This window comes from Aedes albopictus, chromosome 3, assembly GCF_035046485.1.
Source record: "Aedes albopictus strain Foshan chromosome 3, AalbF5, whole genome shotgun sequence".
Taxonomy (NCBI): Eukaryota; Metazoa; Arthropoda; class Insecta; order Diptera; family Culicidae; genus Aedes; species Aedes albopictus.
In genome coordinates, this window is record NC_085138.1 from 230,719,109 (window position 1) to 230,737,227 (window position 18,119).

Sequence of the window (18,119 nt, forward strand, 5' to 3'; positions counted from 1 at the left end):
TGATGTGTCACATGCATGGGTTATGTTCACTTTTATATTTGGCCACTTCCGGAAGGACACCCAGAACCGGTTCCGGAACACTACCGGTTCAGACACAGTCTGAGACTATTTTCCTACTTCCCGTTCATCAGATAATCGAAAATGCCGTGGTTTGATGGGTCGCATGCATGGGTTTGTTGCATTGTCATATCTGTCCCCTTCCTGGGGTACCGGTCCGGAACACCTAAATGACCATAACTCCGGAACGGCTTGACCGATTCGAACCATTTTCAATAGGAAACAATGGGACCAGATTCCGCGTCGAATGAACCGTCGGTCGTTAAAATCGGTTGATGTTTACTATCTAAAAATTAGGTGACCTTTTTTGTACACACACACACACATACGCACACACATACATACACACACACACACATACACACACACAGACATCATCTCAACTCGTCGAGCTGAGTCGATTGGTGTATAACACTTGACCTCTCCGGAGGCTCTATCAAATTTTCGTTTTTGGAGTGAACATATAGCCTTTCGGTACACCTTGGTGTACGAGAAAGGCAAAAAATCAGCGTAAAAAAGCGTAATGTGTATATTAGGGTGTACCAGAACAAATTCTATAAAAAAAATCTACTGTTTAAGGTTCTTCGGATTACAAATGCAATAATTACTTATGTTTCCTTTAATTTTATTGACACACGTTGTTTTGAGAACTTGTAACAAACAAGTATATCTTCCTATTTCTGCCGGAAGAATTAATTTTCGACACGTTTTAGTGTAGTTATGTTTTTTTTAGTTCGAAAATAGTCAAAAAAACACAAAATTGATTTGATGCACCTCTTAAAGTCAATGGATTTGGCTGAAATTTTGACCAGTTACTTCTTTTTGGATGCCAATCAAAATATGGGGTGGACTTGAGAATCAGAGAACATTTTTGAGAAAGTGAACAGGTCTAATGAACATACATACCGTTGAGGGATTGCTTGCTACTACACAATGCAGCCAGTTTCTTGTATATGGGATTCTGATGTTTTTTGGCATGCTGAAAACTACAAAAGAGTACAAAATAGTTGATTTTGTATTTAAAAATTTATGAGCTATGATGATGAGGATCAGGATTACGAGGATCATAGGGTTTCCTTAATTGCTTTTACATATCTTATTGCGAGTAGTTGTAATAAATATTGCGATGTTACTCTGTTTTAATATCATATCAGTTTTGATGTTGTAGACTCGTGATGTCTCTCAAATGATTCTGGCTTTGGAATGTTGCTCTATTACAGAAGTCAAAGCTCTTTTCCTTCATGATAATGAACTACTAGAGAATGAGCAATTAGAGATCTATACTCTCACGTTTCTATATATATTGCATACCGCCAAGTTGTATGCCTACAAATCAATCCAAGTCACTATCAATCAAAATGTGTCGATTGGTTTGTTTACTCCACTCGTCTAGCTAGTATTTGGTATCTCGTCTCGTGCCAGCAGCTAGTTATATCTCAGTTAGTAGCTACTGATCAATCAAGCGCATATACGCTCCCATCCATGTGTAGAGAGAATATGTAGGCTATAGGCATTGATAGCCACCAGAGATGGGGTTGCACGAGCCAAATGCAGACGCGAGATAACGGCAAGAGCGTGTTGTGGATTTGCGAGTGGCAAACAGCATGGGCTGAGATGAAAAATAGAATATAGTTGATCTGCTTTTAATGTAACTTTTATATGTTTACTATTAGTATTCGGGCGTCTATAAATGACAAAGCATTTTGGAGGTGAACGAGCAGTCTTTAAATCTCACCAATCTTGGATAGAGAGACACACCACTGGTTACATATGGTTACCCGATTGTTGCCATTAGCCTTTTAGAGTTACTAGCCCACGTTGATGTAGACGTAGAGTTCTACGTGGAGATAGGGTTTGGAGTAACTGAGTGAAAGGTTAGGGATTTCAAATGGGGACTCATTTGAGGAAAACTGAGTGTTAGCCTAGCACAATATCATGTTTGATTGGGTTTTTTAATATTGTAAAATTTATTGATTTTTTTATATTATACGGAAGAGTACCTTTTTCTGAGCCACTATGCTTTTTTTCAGATTTTTAGAACTTAATTCTGGTACCTAAAATCAATTGAGGTTTTTAATGTTAAATAATATGTATTATTTTTTTTTTTTTTTTGATTTTATACGAAAGAGCACCTTTTTCTGAGCCACTGATTTTTTTCAGATTTTTAGAACTTTATGTTGGTACCTAAAATCAATTTCAAAGAGATTTTTAAAATCACCTTTTGACAGCTGGGCAACTGTTTGACAGCTCCGCCCAGTACAAACTGCGACAAGGGGTGATTCGACAAATCGCTCCCATACAAACTTCAAATGGATTTTTAATAAGTTCCCGGGCACCAAAATTCATGAAAATTTGAATATTGGCTCAGTTTGGCATGCAGATTCAGAAAATGGAAGTATCTCAACACCGCTAAAGAAAATTTAGATTTCGCCCCAGTTTGGCGTGTAGATTCAGAATATGCAATTATCTCAACACCGTTTAAGAAGCCAATTGACGATTGATTTTAAAACTTTGAAATACCGATTTTTTTCTGGCACACACTGCATCTGGTCTGGTCCGGCGTGGCGGGCAGCAGTTGCTCTATGGTCGATACACCTGACTAGACGCGAGAGCGCCTACTTCCGTCGCCTCTCTCGTATACGCGAAACTCACAAAATTGAGATTGATAGCACGAACAGTGCACATTTGGTGTGCGATTTTTGCATGTCGTCGAGACGACTAATAAACATACATTTGAAGAGATTTTCTCGCGTCGGAGGTCGCGGGTTTGCAGCCCAATTGTAGTGTGTCGAAAAGCGCCTATTTTATCGTTCCTAGTGTAACTTAGTGGACTCGTAGTGGACACTTGTGTTCAAATAGTTCTACAAAGCTGTAGAATAGTGCACAAAGGATACGAATAAAGCTCGGAAGGAGAATAGATTATCGGTGCGTGCGGAAAGCTTCACGCAAAGCGCTTCGCAATACCCAAGGGAAACAGGTGAGAAAAGCTGGACGCTGATTGATTGCACAGATAACGAAATTGATTTTTTCTCAGCTACTGGCGTTTGTGCTGGGGTTGATCGGCTAGGCACTATGTCTATTTTTGCTTCTATAAAATCATTTATTTTTAAAACTTTAAAACTTAGTCGCAGTCTCATGACTGGAATATTTACACATGCACGAGATAACAAGAGGCAAAACAATTAAATAATTTGCCTCTCGGCTGTGGCAGCCACTGCTTTGCGTGTAGGAAATGGAGACACAAGTCAAACAATTAGAGCTGTTCTGGAGAACCTCAACTTGATGAGCGGCAGCCAGATGACCTGTTGCCTGCAAAAAGTTTTTTTTTTATCAAGGTTGTATCCCTTTAGCGTAAAAATAGAGTTGAGATTTACATATCCGGTTACGTTTTTTTTGTTAAAATCTGCATGTCTTTGATTTTCATTCTTATCATTACTAACATCAGTTCAAAAATTGTTAAACCATTGCCACCCTCCTCTCTTATCTTATATCCGGTGTGTATTTTTTCCGTAGTTTCGCAGCGGTGGTTAAATAGCGATGATATAAATTTCATTGGCGTCACTAGATGAAATGCCTAGGGGGGGGGCTAAGAGCCAATTACAATATCCAGCAAGGCTTTGCAGTGTAATTAGAATATTTTCTAGGGGAGGGCTATTCGGATCCTAGAGGGGTCTAAGCCCTCCCTAGACCCCCCGTGTTTACGCCAATGATAAATTTACTTTTTGTGAATCCTCTACAGCTGTTGGAAAGTTAAGATGTGCTATACAACATGAAATGATGTTTTCATCTAAGCATAACAACGAATAATTGTCTTTGCCAAAGTTGACTTTAAAAATACAGAATATCGGTACAACTTTGAGCCCTCTCCATTTACTAAAATTTAGATGTTAAATTACCTTGCCGCCTTCTATCACCGATTGCAAGAGAGAGCGTGGGGCAATATCAGGCTGGATTTATAGGTGAACGCGCTACAACGAACCAGATGGTCGCCATCCGAAAGGTGTTGCAGAAATGCCGCGAATACAACGTGCCACACATCACTTGTTCATCGATTTCAAATCGGCGTATGATACAATCGATCGAGAACAGCTATGGCAGATTATGCACGAATACGGATTCCCGGATAAACTGATACAATTGATCAAGGCGACGATGGATCGAGTGATGTGCGTAGTTCGAGTATCAGGGACACTCTCGAGTCCCTTCGAATCTCGCAGAGGGTTACGGCCGTTACGGCAAGGTGATGGACTTTCGTGCTTGCTGTTCACCATTGCGTTAGAAGGTGTAATAAGGAGAGCGGGATAAACACGAGTGGAACGATTTTCACGAAGTCCGTTCAGCTAATAGAGTTAATAAACTATAGAGGACGAATGTCGTTGCTGTTCCCTTTGTTCTCGCTCGCAAACATGTCGGGTATCTATCTGTCAAACTGCATACTTTTTCGCTTTGACACTTATAGCCCGGCCTATCTCCGCCAGCAAGAGATGTTTCGGCAGCGACGCCAGCGACATTCTTCCTCTATAGTTTATTACCTCTATTGTTCAGCTGCTTGGGTTAGCTGATGACATTAATATTATAGCTCGTAAATTTAAGACGATGGCGGCAACGACTAAAATAGTTCTCGAGAGTCATCCGACCGGTACAAGACATGGTGCGCAGCGATCTAAACGGTTACATAAAATATCGAATGCGAACATCATTTATAGGAGCTCACGTCTTTCACGAAGAGTCTCCAGTTGTATCAGCCGACATCGTTGTTCGTGTTGTGGTAGTCTCCGCGGGTTATTCCATGGCAGCCTTCTTAGCGCAAACCTCAAAAAACTGCGTTGAACTCTTTCTGAACGTTGTATCTTAGTTTCATGATATGGTGCCCACACCGACACGGTATATTCGAGTACACTACGCACAAAACAGCTGTACAAGGATTTGAGAGCGTACACGTCATTAAAATCGGCGGCATTACGACGAACGAAGCCTAGCAGCGACAAACCTTTAGCCGTTGTCAGAAAAATATGTTTATTGAACTTTAGCTTTGAATCCATAATCACTCCGAGATCTTTTATAGATTCAACACGTTCAATTTTGTCTCCGTCTATGGTGTATTTAAAGCTCATTAGAGTCCTAGATCTTCGGAAGCCTATTATTTTGCATTTCCCGGTATTCAACAGCATACCGTTAGATACACACCAGCTATCTTCGGTGTCAATGTCCTGCTGCAGAGCAATGCAGTCGACGACGGAACTGATGATCCTATGCATTTTCAAGTCGTCTGCGAACATAAAGCTGTGAGAACTTAAACGGTGGCATAGGTCATTAACAAACAGGATGAGTATTAACGGGCCCAGATGGCTTCGTTGAGGCACTCCGGAAGGCGTGGTGTGAATGTCTGATTTTGCGAAGCTCAGTATAACGAAAGTGGATCTACCAGTTATATAAGAACGTAACCTAGCTATGAGCCGCTGAGGGAATCCGTATTTCTCAAGCTTTTCCAGCGTTAAGGCGTGCGGTACTTTATCGAAAGTTTTCGCAAAATCTATTTTGATGCTACATATCTACTTGGCAATGCTTTTCAAGGCTGGTATTCACAAGCTCGTGTAGCTTATTAGGTTCGTTACGGTTGAGCGATTTTTCAAAAAGCCACGCTGAAACTCGGGGCTGCAAAACGGTGAGTCGATAAGGAGAGCGTCCAAGAGCTCTGGTCCTCACAAGTTCCTACCTCATGCTTCCACGGGTCAAGCGATGACAAAGACTGCCAGTTAAGAGTTGTGTGCTTAGCTGGTAGTGCAGTCTGGGCACTGATGTCCTTCTGACTTCAGCTAGATTGAGGAGGTATGACCCGAGCGTCTATTCACTAAGGAGGTGCGGCTCAAACAGCGCCTGTTCTGGCATCCAGCGGCTGAGTAAGAAACGGTGCACCACGCCCAGCTAGATCCAAGGTGGTAGTCCCATCAGCGTGATCGTCCCAGTGTTGGTTGGGACGTTAAACAGAACTGGCACGATGGCTCTCCGTCGAGACAGGAGTGTTGGCGTAGGCCCAACGAGCCACCCGTAAAAATCCCCATTGCGAATAACATAGGTGAAAATACGACTCGATACAATCGGCAAAGACCCACGCGACGAAATAAGGACTACGATTGCAAACTTGGAACATGGAATTGCAAGTCACTAGGTTTCGCAGGATGTGACAAGATAATTTACGACGAACTACATCCCTGCAACTTTGACATCGTGGCGTTGCAGGAACTTTGTTGGACTGGACAGAAAGTGTGGAAAAGTGGGCATCGAGCGGCTACCTTCTACCAAAGCTGTGGCACCACCAATGAACTGTGAACAGGATTTATAGTGTTGGGCAAGATGCGACAACGTGTGATCGAAAGGCGGCCGATCAACGCCCTTGCGTTGTGTATGTTGAGAGTTAAGGGCGGTTTCTTTAACTACAGCATCATCAACGTCCACTGCCCACAAGAAAGGAGGCCTGATGACGAGTAAGAAGCGTTCTATGCCTAGTTAGAGCAAAGATACGATGGTTGCTCGCCGCGTGACGTGAAAATCGTTGCCGGCGACATGAACGCGCAGGTAGGAAGGGAGGAAATGTACAGACCGGTAATCGGGCGAAACAGCCTGCACGCCGTATCGAATGATAACGGCCAGCGATGCGTAAACTTTACAGTCTCTCGTGGTATGGTAGTCCGAAGCACCTTCTTCCCCCGCAAAGATATCCACAAAGCCACCTGGAGATCACTCGACCATCAAACAGAAAACCAAATCGACCACGTTCTAATCGACGAAAAAATTGTTATTTATATATATTTTGGGATCACTGCCTAGTCGTTGTATGCATGCGCTCAAAACTTTCGACGGTTATTACCACGCGTCGAACGCCGCGGCTCAACATCGAGCAGCTGCGTAACGTAGAAGTGGCTCAAGACTACGCGCAGCAGTTTGCAGTGGCCCTACCAACGGAAGAGCAACTTTACGCAGCTACACTTGAAGATGGCTGGTGGGACATCCGATCCGCCATAGGTAGTACCTCGGCTATAGCACTAGGCTTCGCGACTCCGAATCAACTGGTACGACGGCGAATGTGAACAGTTGAAAAACGAGAAGAATGCAGCATGGGCGAAGTTGCGGGAATGTAATTCGTCGTAGACTATCCTGTCACATCCTGCGAAACCAAGTGAGTTACAATTCCATGTTCCAAGTTTCCAATCGTAGTCCTTTTTGCGTCGCGTGGGTCTTTGCCGATTGTAACGAGTCGTATTTTATCCTATGTTATTCGCAATGGGGATTTTTACGGGTGGCTTGTTGGGCCTACGCCAACACTCCTGTCTCGCCGGAAGGCCATCATCGGATCGAAATAAAATCGATCATCATACAACTGGCTCAACCTGAGTGTTGCTAAGTGTCCATTTGTATGGTTTTGTGCTCTAGTTTCCAGATTTATTTATATTGAAAACCTTTCTATTGTCAACCAGAGTGCATTCCAGACGTTGCATTTACTTGTGATAACAACCCAACAACTCGGACAGGATGGCCGTGGAAATGAATCTGGACATCCAGGACTCGCACAACGACCGGGATGACATACACGCTCGTATAGCACAGTTCAAGCAGGACCCGGACAAGATGAGCGAGATGAATGTTTTCCTGGACGAGGTCTTGAGTGAGGCACAAAAAAGTGCAGAAGTAAAACTGCAAGACAAATCGGTAAGAATTGGCGTTCAAGGTGATTCATGGTGGTTTTCGTAACATGTTCTATGTTTGTTTCAGGCGGATGAAAGGCCTAGAAATGGTAAGTTTAAAAGTTTAATTTAGTCATGAAACATTAACGTGATGACAAATCCTTATCTACAAATTGCATTTAACAGTAATAGTAAAATTTGTCTTCACTTGCTCGGTGAGTCGAAATGTATGCCTAATTGCGAATGCGAATTGCGAATGAGTTGAGATGTATGCCTAATCGAATTCAGATTTTCAACAACTAAGAAAACTGTAGAACTCCGTATACGGTCATAACTCTTCCATCTACTGTTCCTCAAAGTAGTTATAGAATATTGTATCTAAATGACACTCTATCATATGTAATGTCTACATATAGGAAGTCGTTCGCCTACAGAATTGATGACATACACTATTCTCGTTGTTCAGAGGGCTTCCACTTTATAATAATGTAAGAGATGCACTGAATGAGTGCCCCTGTCTACGCTTGAAATCAATCAAGTCGTGCAATTAGCTACTCCATGCATCAGCAAGATTCGCCTAATGCTAAAACGGAAAGATGCGCCTCGGTGTTACTGTTCAATGATGTTTCTAAGCCAATAATTATGACACGCATTCCCACTGGTCGTTTAATATAGCTGACTTAAGTGGACGTGTGGATTACCCGGTAGCAGAGGTGCGCTCTCAACAATTTCGCAACATGTGATTATTCTGACAGGTGGAAATGAACAATTTCGCATTTTCGCGGCAGTGACTCGGCAGATTAATAACATAAATTCGCATATTTCGTCTTGTTTGGTGACTATTTGGTGATGTAAGAAATCGGTGTCGATATCAGTCAAGCATGAGTGCCAGACATGCAAGGCGTACGGGTAGTGCTTGTACTGCTCTCTCTGGGAATCCTAGACCCAAGCGATGGTGCGGTGAGTATCTTTCTTCGATATGGAACCTAAAGTTACTTAATGCTAATGCTATATTTCCAACAGATGACAATGAAACAGCTTAAAAATTCACTGGAAATGATGAGGAAAGCATGTGCACCGAAATATAACGTGGTGGAAGCTTCATTGGACGAGTTGAAGGCAGGAAGATTTGCGGATGGAGCAGATAAAGAGCTTAAGTGTTACACCATGTGTATTGCGCAAATGGCGGGAACGGTAAGTTTTTTTTAAAGATTGTTACAATCTATACTTACTTAACACAAGCAAAAATTAGTTCTATTAGTTGCATGAAGGTTATAAGGACCACCATAAAACCTAAATGTGTTTATAGGGGGATTAGGGGCATAATGGACACCCGGGGCGAAATGGACACCCCTGTTTTTGCCGAAACCGTTGACTTTTATGTAAAACGTTTGATGCATTAGTGTAAAGGAACAAGTAATTGTTCTATTTTTCAAAAGTACCATTTACATTCCTTCAAAATAACCAAAATATCATTGAAATTGAAGTATGTTTTTCATATGGTGGATTTCTTATAATTTCGAAGCAGCAGCAAATAAGGCATTACGAGTGTTTGAGTGTGTCCACCATACAAACAAGTAAATTGTTAGCTTATCTACATGTATACGCAGATTTAGCAATCGATGAAGTATAATATTTTTGACCAGAACTTACTAGAAATAGCAATTTCAATGTTGTAGTCGATTCGGGGCGAAATGAACACTGGCAATTATGAATGGATGTACGCGCATTGCATACTGTTAGGCGTTTTAGAGAGTTTGAAAAGAATCAATCCGATAATTTTAGCTCAAAATTTATTTAATTAACTTTGAAGTTATGTAAACTCGTCTAAGATGGAGTACTATATCTGTGGTATTGATCTCCGTAGACAAATGACTTAACTGGTCGATATTCTCTAAGATACAGCATAAAATATGCAGGGGTGTCCATTATGCCCCGATGGGTGTCCATTTCGCCCCGTACCTTTCCTGCCAGCCCCAAAAAACACACGGTTTTTAATTCATTATTTCTTCACAATAATGTCATTCTACCAGCTGTGAATGATTGAAATACGTAGGAAACAAGTTAAAGTTGTAGGCCAACTGATAATATGTTAAGTTTTTGTCTGTTATACAGGCCAAACATACTCATTTGCTTAGGGTGTCCATTATGCCCCTAATCCCCCTATTTTGGTTTTATTGTAGGGCCTGTTGGAATTTACTAAAAAAAAATACTAGGGAAATTAATTTCCTCCTTCTCTGATTTTTCATGACTAGTAGCAATTAATCAATAGTTATTAAGAACTAAGAGTTTAAAATCTTTGTCAATTGGCCGTTTTTGTTCATGCAAAGAATAATTATTTTGCTGAAATACATACAATGCGCTAGGATTTGTTTATATTCTTTATATTGGTTTATTTTTCCCCAGTTGCATGTATTTCTTATCAGAGTTATCTAATTACAATTACTCTTTGAGAAATAGACCACCCAACAAACATTTTTGTTGTACAAGAGTGGAATAAACCACTCTTAAGCAAACTTTAGCTTAAGAAACTGTTGTTCGACTAGTTCTGTTTCTTGGGCAAAGACTACGCTTCATACAAATTTCGAAAATTTTGTATGGACAAAAGTCTACGAGGGGGAGGGGGGTTCTGAGATGGTTAAAAATGAGTCTACGTAGTTTATGGACAGCGCCTTAGGGAAATCCTTCTGTAATTTGCAGATGCGTGGTGTCACGGTCGCCATGTAGTCCCATGTAGCCCGTCTGATACTTTCTCCAGGATCCTTTTAACTTGTAAAATAGAATCAAAATCACGTAAAAGTTATTTGCAACCAAGCATAGTCTTTGTTTAATTCTTTTTTTTTTTAGTGCAGAGAGCTCGTGGTTCATTCTTCTCCGCCACACACCGTTCTCCTGCACACCGTCGAAGATCGTCCTTAGCACGCGTCGCTCGAAAACTCCGAGTGCTTGCAGGTCCTCCTCGAGCATGGTCCATGTCTCGTGCCCGTAGAGGATTACCGGTCTTATTAGCGTTTTGTACATGGCGCATTTGGTGCGTGGGTGAATCTTTTTCGACCACAGTTTCTTGTGGAGCCCGTAGTAGGCCCGACTTCCGCTGATGATGCGCCTCCGAATTTCACGGCTCACGTTGTTGTCAGCCGTCAGTAAGGATCCGAGGTAGACGAATTCCTCCACCACCTCGAAAGTATCCCCGTCTATCGTAACATTACTACCCAGGCGGATCCGGTCGTGTTCGGTTCCGCCTACCAGCATGTACTTTGTTTTTGAGACATTCACCACCAGTCCGACCTTTGCTGCTTCGCGTTTCAGGTGGGTGTACAGCTCTGCCACCGTTCCAAATGTTCTGGCAATAATGTCCTGTCGTCCGCAAAGCACACGAAGACAAATTTCGTTCGTTTGAAACAAAAATATTCATGTTTATTCGGTAAACTGATAAAATATTTAAAACTAAAATATTGATTTTTAAAACTAACTCAATTACATATTGATTTCTACAATACCCATTGAAGAGCCCCCCGTTCCGCCGTCGAGAACATAAACAAAACTCTCAAGTTCCAGCTGCAGCACCAAACAAGATTTCCTCTTGCAAAATAAGTCAAGCTACACCAAAAGTTTCCACGAAATCCCATTGATTTCGGGAGCGTATGTTACCTACATGATGTTGGCATTGAAAGTGCCACGCGGGAAGTGGTTTTCCTAAAGAAGGAAATGACTTTTGTAAATTTAATTGGAAAACAAATATTTCCGTAGGGCCGACCTGCCACAAAAAAAAACAAAAATGTTTACATTTGTTTCTAACATAACCTGTCAGAAGATGCATGTTTGTTTCAAAAATGGATTGAATTTGCTTCAAATGTGACGTTCGATTTGCTCCAAACAGTTTTATTTTTGTTGCCAGAACAAATTGACAATTTATTTGAGTTTACCTGAAATATTTTTGATTTTACCATGCTTTTTTCTGCGTGCACACAAATTGACCGGATTTTGTGAAAATCGTTCCCCGGCTGTTGAGCCCGGCTCGTCGCATCACACCTTCCAGAGCGATGTTGAAGAGTAGGCATGAGAGTCCATCACCTTGTCGCAGTCCCCGGCGAGATTCGAATGAACTAGATAGTTCACCCGAAACCCTTAAGCCTTCAGTACACGCTTTGCCAAGTGTGCAAACTTTTCCGCACGCATCAATGAACAGCAAAGCATACGCTTGACATTTTCGATGTTTTGTCAATGTTGAGACCACTGTTGGCCTATTGGAGTATGCGTGCGGAAAAATTTGCACACTTGGCAAAGCGTGTACTGAAGGCTTTACGCAGTTTTGCACACCGTCCATCGTTGCTTTAATCAGTCTAGTCAGCTTCCCAGGAAAGCCGTTTTCGTCCATGATTCTCCATAGCTCTGCGCGGTCAATACTGTCGTATGCCGCTTTGAAGTCGATGAACAGGTGATGCGTTGGGACCTGGTATTCACGGCATTTCTGGAGGATTTGCCGTACGGTAAAGATCTGGTCCGTTGTCGACCGGCCGTTGATGATGTCGGCTTGATAACTTCCCACGAACTCGTTTGTTTTAGGTGACAGACGACGGAAGATGATCTGGAATAGCACTTTGTAGGCAGCATTCAAAATAGTGATCGCCCTGAAGTTCTCACATTCCAAATGGTCGCCTTTCTTGTGAATGGGGCAGATTACCCCTTCCTTCCACTCCTCCGGTAGCTGTTCGGTTTCCCAGATCATGACTATCAAACGATGCAGACTGGTGGCCAACTTTTCTGGGCCCATCTTGATGAGTTCAGCTGCGATACCATCCTTACCAGCTGCTTTGTTGGTTTTGAGCTGGTGAATGGCATCCTTAACTTCCCTCAGCGTGGGAGTTGGTTCATTTCCGTCCTCCGCTGCACTGGCGTCGTCGTTTCCTCCATTGCCGTGGGCTCCCGTGCCTACGTCCTCCACGCCGTTCAGGTGCTGATCGAAGTGCTGCTTCCACCTTTCGATCACCTCACGTCCGTCCGTCAAGAGGCCTCCGTCTTTATCCCTGCATATTTCGGCTCGAGGCACGAAGCCGTTGCGGGATGCGTTGAGCTTCTGATAGAACTTCCGTGTTTCTTGGGAACGGCACAGCAGTTCCATTTCTACACACTCCGCTTCTTCCAGGCGGCGCTTTTTCTCCTGAAAGAGGCGGGTCTGCTGTTTCCGCTTCTGTTTATACCGTTCCACGTTCTGTCGAGTCCCTTGCTGCAGCATTACCGCCCTCGCTGCATTCTTCTCCTCCAAAACCGTTCTGCACTCTTCGTCGAACCAGGAAGTCATGACAAATAGATGATGAAAAATCGATTTTTTTTCAGAAAATCCCACCATACCAGGAAGTTTCTTTTATCTTTTTCCACGTTAAGAATTGCGCCACTAGAAATCCACTGGTTTTTATAAGCGTTAGAGTTAGCGTAGTTACTAGAAATCCACTAATTTTTATGGAAATCAACGTACTAATCATGGATTTTTATGAAATTTTTCACAAGTTTTTTCAAGAAGTACTAAAATTTAGCTTCCATTTCTGTCATGATACCGTATGCAGTTCTACCCTTAAACCTTCTAGAAACTCTCCTCTATTTTTATTTTTCAATAATTTCAGTGAAATCTCTTTAAGTTTCACTTAAAAATACTCTAACCAGGGATTTCGCGGAGAAATTTCTAAAAATCTATCAGAAAAAAATCATCGAAAGCATTCCTTCAAATACTGTAAGAATTCCATCCAAAATGTACGTTTAATAAACAATTATATGGAAAAAATATAGATTACAATGTTACTGCTGTATATACGTGACCAAATTATTGTTGATACAGGCTTCAACATCAGGGAGCTAGCTTCAGACAACTACACCATTCAACTAATTGTTCGTATCTTCACAGCTCACGAAGAAAGGAGAACTGAGTCTTTCGAAAACAACTGCCCAAATCGAGGCTATGTTGCCACAAGAACTCAAGGCCGCTGCTAAGGAAGCTCTTAACGCATGTAAAGATACACGTAAGTTCTAAAGAGGCTGGAAAAGCCAGTCAAAACCTTAAAACACCAATCTGTGTGGTTGATATTTTCAGAAGCCGGATACAAGGATCCATGCGAAAAAGTGTACTTTTCGGCAAAGTGTGCTGCAGAGTACAATCCGGATGTTTTCTTCTTCCCCTGAATGGAGTGAATTTTACCGAAACCTGGCAAGAACTACTGGAAAACGATTCTGGACGATGTATTAATATTTGTGTTATTAGTTCAATCAGATTTTTATTACATGCTTAAGTAGTGATTTCTGTTTGCAAGTTTTGTCAATTTCGTGTTATTTATGTGTCTTATAATATGTGTTAGTATTTGAATACAATAAAAAATCTATAAAAAATAAACCAGTTTGAATTAATTTTTTAAACTAATCTTTCAGTACAATAATCACTGAAACCCGTTTTCTTTATTTTAGGAAATAAACTTCTTAGCGGTCTGAAACAACATCGAGTTGTTACCCGCACACGAGGAATAGTCCTAAGGATTTTCGAAGCGATATGCAACTGCACTAACTCAGGTCCTCTACCCGGTCAAAGGCCGGCTGGTGGAGCACCGGCTGCAAGCAATGTGGCAGCATCTGCGGAGAAGTAATCTACAATTTACGATTACGGCTCTAAGGTATAATCGTTCGATGTAATCTCCAAAACTAAGAAAAAGAAAACGCATAAAAAGGTGTTCTATACTGTACACATTCGTGACACAATATAAGACGTGAAAACGGATTACACCGCTGAATATTTAGCACTAGAGAATGGCTAAATGTCTTTTGTAGTATTTATCAATTATATAATCGTACACTGCTATCTATCCCTGGTACAAAACCTTTTGAGATGAATCTACACGACTCCGTTTAGTTACCTATTTACCTTAAAAAAAAAAACATTTGGAAAAACCCTGCATATTGTGGCATGCCATATCATACACATTTCTAGTACTTAGAGTGGTCACATTATTTCAAAAGAAATATCTGCTACACACAACATGTAAAAGTTTCATAGTGTGTGTCCAGAGACATGATGTCACGGTCGCCATGTAGTTAGCGCCATCACTAGAATGTCATTGTTTTCGATCTGTAATATATCACAGAGAGCACGGTTTTCAATCTATTTTAACCTATCTTTTGATAGAATAATGTTGTAGCACTCTTACGAACTAAGAAACATAGATCACAGACAAACAGATGTTGCATCTAAAACAAGTTTTCGAAAATTCGTGGATATCGGTTCTATGAATTTGTTTTATTTTTTCTTGTGATTGAACTTATAATGGACTGTACAAATTTGATTGGTAATTGTTTTTTTTTTTTTCAATAGTACGCTAGCATTACATACTTTATTCATTGATTGTTTGAATATCATCAGATATATTTCTTTTTCCGTGATATGGGTACCGTTCGTTTCGTACTGTTCGCAGGATACTTTTATTCTCGTTTCTACTGATCCAAATGGTTATATATTTTGTTTGTTAAAAGCAATCAATAGCCTAGTTTCCTGTTCAAATTAATCACTCTAAAAATTTGATGACTATGGTGCCTGGTAGAAACTTTCTACAGAGATTTTTATTTGAATCATTTCATTTCTTTACAAGTACGTACGTGAATCGAAAAACAACGTTCTTAAATTAACATATTTTAAATGATCGCAGCTGAAAAGACAACTGTGTAATATTTGTTTATATATGGCTCAACCATGTAACTATTGAAACATATGGCATGCCACCGCGTCATATATTTTCGTTTGAATCCAGAAGATCGCCATTTTTGGCAGAGATTACCTTTATACATTTTTGAAAAATATAGCCATGTTATATTTCGATTATGTACCGATGGCAAAAGATATTGTAGTATACTGCAATGTCTTTTGTACTGATACACCTGTCCTACTATACATACCTATGAGATATAATCAAAAATAATACATGGTTTCAAAGTGAAACTTCCAGCATAGTTTAGTACAATTAAAGATATTTCATAGAGATCGCAGATTCTTTTAATAAGTTCATGTTGAAAAGCTTCCAAATTGTTTTATTTTAGTAAATTATCGAAATCGGAATTGGTCTTAATCTGTCGGCGTCATCAATGAGCCATTTTACGAAGTGACAACAATGTTGATGATGATATTGATTTTCACGGGTTATTGGACGCTACCTCCTGTCAAAATTCATTCATAAAATCGGTTCGTAAAATGGACTTTTGTCGAAGAAGCCCACATGTGATCTTATTATTATTAAGTTTTGTAGAATGTTCTATTAAGTTTAAAACTCTGGTGTAGAAATAAAGAATGTGTACAGGAAAAACGTAGTTAACGGAAAAATAGTGTTATTGAAAGGGACACATGGATAAATGACGAGTAAAAGCTTCCAACAAAGATACATTTAAAATTCAGTCTATTGAAATGCGCGTACCTTGCGTTTCATGCATTTCTTGAATTTCTGCAGAGAGTTTTCCGAAACTAATGTTGCTATTCGTTTTTTACGGATTCTTTTTGGCCAGAGCCCAATTCGTTTCGATTGGACGGCACAGTATATAGTGAATTCCAAATCATCGAATCTGCCGAATCAAAACCTTTTTTTATGGAAGAGAGTACGATCAAACCATTTGCACAAATACATTAGTATTCATATAGAGGTGTTCGTATTAGTAATGCGTATACAAAGAAGACTGCATCAAGACATTCGACGACTACTTTTTGCTGTGTACATTCTTTAAAAACATGTTTTTTTGCTAAACAAGCTAAACACTACTCTAAAACATTATCAAAGTAACCTGTTGCACAAATGTGACTACTCAACCACACGAAGCACACCGTGAAACATCTGTACCAATCCTGCCGAGAACACACAGTGCAGCACAAAATTAGATGAAATTTCAAGCTCCTTCACCCTCAACTGGTGTACTAAACAAAAATAACTATTTAATGATCATTAGTGTCACAACAAGTTGATTTTAAAACCGTCTTCCTATAATCTTAAAAAATTTGTTCGACAATCAAAATTCCAAAGCAATACATTTCGAATGTTTTTTTTATTATTTATTTAAGTTTTTTTACAAACAAAAAAAATCAGTGCTTTAAATTGATAGCACAGATTAACAGACGTAAAACCACAATTCCACTACTCCAATATTGTGAGATACACACGCTAACCTGAAACTACCCATCGACTGGGTCGAGTTGACCCGGATTTTCATGTTGTTAGCAGTTGTCAAAATCCGGGTAACCCGAAAACCCAGATTCGCTGAATTTGGGTAAAGATCTGGGTAATCGGCACTTTGTCACTTTTCGGCTTCAGAATATGGCAGCGGTCAGGAGAACGCTGGAAACTATGAATGTTTTCGCGAAAAATATGCTGATGAATGACGGGAAAACAGTGGAATTATTCCGGGGAACTGTTTTCCAGCATCAGGTAAGTGAACAGCACGTGGCAACTGAGAGCTTTTTAATCAAAATCTAAATTGGAAATAAATTAACAAAATCAAGGCCCCGGAGGAGCTGGGTATCGTTTACCCAGATTTTGATACCAACATCGGTAACCCAGATTTGAGTAAAGGTGCCTTTACTCAGTTTAGAGTAACTGCAGTTTTGCTCAGTCTGGGTCGCTTTGACACCAATCTGGGTAACTGAGGGTTAGCGTGTACAGTGTTTTGACCTGCAAAAAGCGTTAGAGCTCTATTATGAAACACTTGATTATATGTAAAACACGTTGGAGAGCAGTACGTTTGCTTCTATGTTCTTAAAATACACAGTTAAAAGTCTTTAAAATTATCATTGAAATAGCCGAAAAAGGTTGTTTTGACAGTGTTCAGTCTGTTTGTCTGTGGCTATAGTTTTGTTAGGGAATCACGTGTGTGTGCGCAGTACACAGCAATCAATGCAAATGCTTATGGAACCAAATAAATTAAATTAAACAATAGGTAGTCAGCGTTTCGTTTGCCATATTTAAGTTTCTATTGGAAGTATGTATTGAACGCGAAAGTGTTATGGAATAATAAAGGACTGATTTAGCACTGGCTTGCAAAATAAAATCCCATTGAATGAATGTACCTATCGTGTACTCTGATTCATAATCTTAATATTATCCAGTACAACCCGTATAATGTAGATGTCACTAATGATAAATAAAACCATTGCTCAATGCGTGGGCACATACCCTGTTTTATCTTATATCACACCCCATTTTTCATCTCGAATACATTGTTGTGGTAAGTATAAATAGTAAGAAAACATCAATCAATTGAAATTGTTTCATGATTCATGATTTCATGATTCATGATTCAACAATCATGATTGTTGAAATGAAAAACATGCTGCATTACTATCAAGTTCATTCGGTCAATAATCGTAGG

At 40.3% G+C, this 18,119-nt stretch overlaps 2 protein-coding genes across 3 annotated transcripts; both read left to right on the top strand.

The window, feature by feature from the left end:
* The first annotated feature begins 2,615 nt into the window (after nucleotides 1-2,615).
* LOC109405539 (uncharacterized) lies at nucleotides 2,616-17,918 on the top strand. 2 transcript variants are annotated; one of them, XM_029868308.2, is made up of 4 exons: nucleotides 2,616-3,034; nucleotides 7,533-7,764; nucleotides 7,828-7,849; nucleotides 14,193-17,918. In XM_029868308.2, exons 2-4 carry the CDS (start codon nucleotides 7,588-7,590, stop codon nucleotides 14,366-14,368), a joined length of 375 nt encoding a protein of 124 aa, XP_029724168.1. In that variant the 5' UTR covers nucleotides 2,616-3,034; nucleotides 7,533-7,587; the 3' UTR covers nucleotides 14,369-17,918. The 2 variants fall into 2 exon arrangements, with proteins under 2 accessions (XP_029724168.1, XP_029724167.1); XM_029868307.2 differs by having other exon boundaries at nucleotides 2,623-3,034; nucleotides 7,545-7,764.
* On the top strand, nucleotides 8,541-14,121 carry LOC109399427 (general odorant-binding protein lush). Its single transcript, XM_019671873.3, has 4 exons — nucleotides 8,541-8,699; nucleotides 8,763-8,933; nucleotides 13,639-13,753; nucleotides 13,825-14,121. The coding sequence occupies exons 1-4, from the start codon at nucleotides 8,634-8,636 to the stop codon at nucleotides 13,911-13,913; spliced, it is 441 nt and encodes a 146-aa protein (XP_019527418.3). The 5' UTR covers nucleotides 8,541-8,633; the 3' UTR covers nucleotides 13,914-14,121.
* Nucleotides 17,919-18,119: the final 201 nt, after the last annotated feature.

What these genes read in the sequence shown, in the direction of transcription:
- LOC109405539 (XM_029868308.2), top strand. Translation starts at nt 7,588, where the DNA reads ATGGCCGTGGAAATGAATCTGGACATCCAGGACTCGCACAACGACCGG. An exon ending in TAAAACTGCAAGACAAATCG is followed by an intron (nt 7,765 to 7,827) that starts GTAAGAATTGGC and finishes TGTTTGTTTCAG; the next exon opens with GCGGATGAAAGGCCTAGAAA. An exon ending in GGATGAAAGGCCTAGAAATG is followed by an intron (nt 7,850 to 14,192) that starts GTAAGTTTAAAA and finishes TCTTTATTTTAG; the next exon opens with GAAATAAACTTCTTAGCGGT.
- LOC109399427 (XM_019671873.3), top strand. Translation starts at nt 8,634, where the DNA reads ATGCAAGGCGTACGGGTAGTGCTTGTACTGCTCTCTCTGGGAATCCTA. An exon ending in TTGCGCAAATGGCGGGAACG is followed by an intron (nt 8,934 to 13,638) that starts GTAAGTTTTTTT and finishes GTATCTTCACAG; the next exon opens with CTCACGAAGAAAGGAGAACT. An exon ending in TAACGCATGTAAAGATACAC is followed by an intron (nt 13,754 to 13,824) that starts GTAAGTTCTAAA and finishes TGATATTTTCAG; the next exon opens with AAGCCGGATACAAGGATCCA.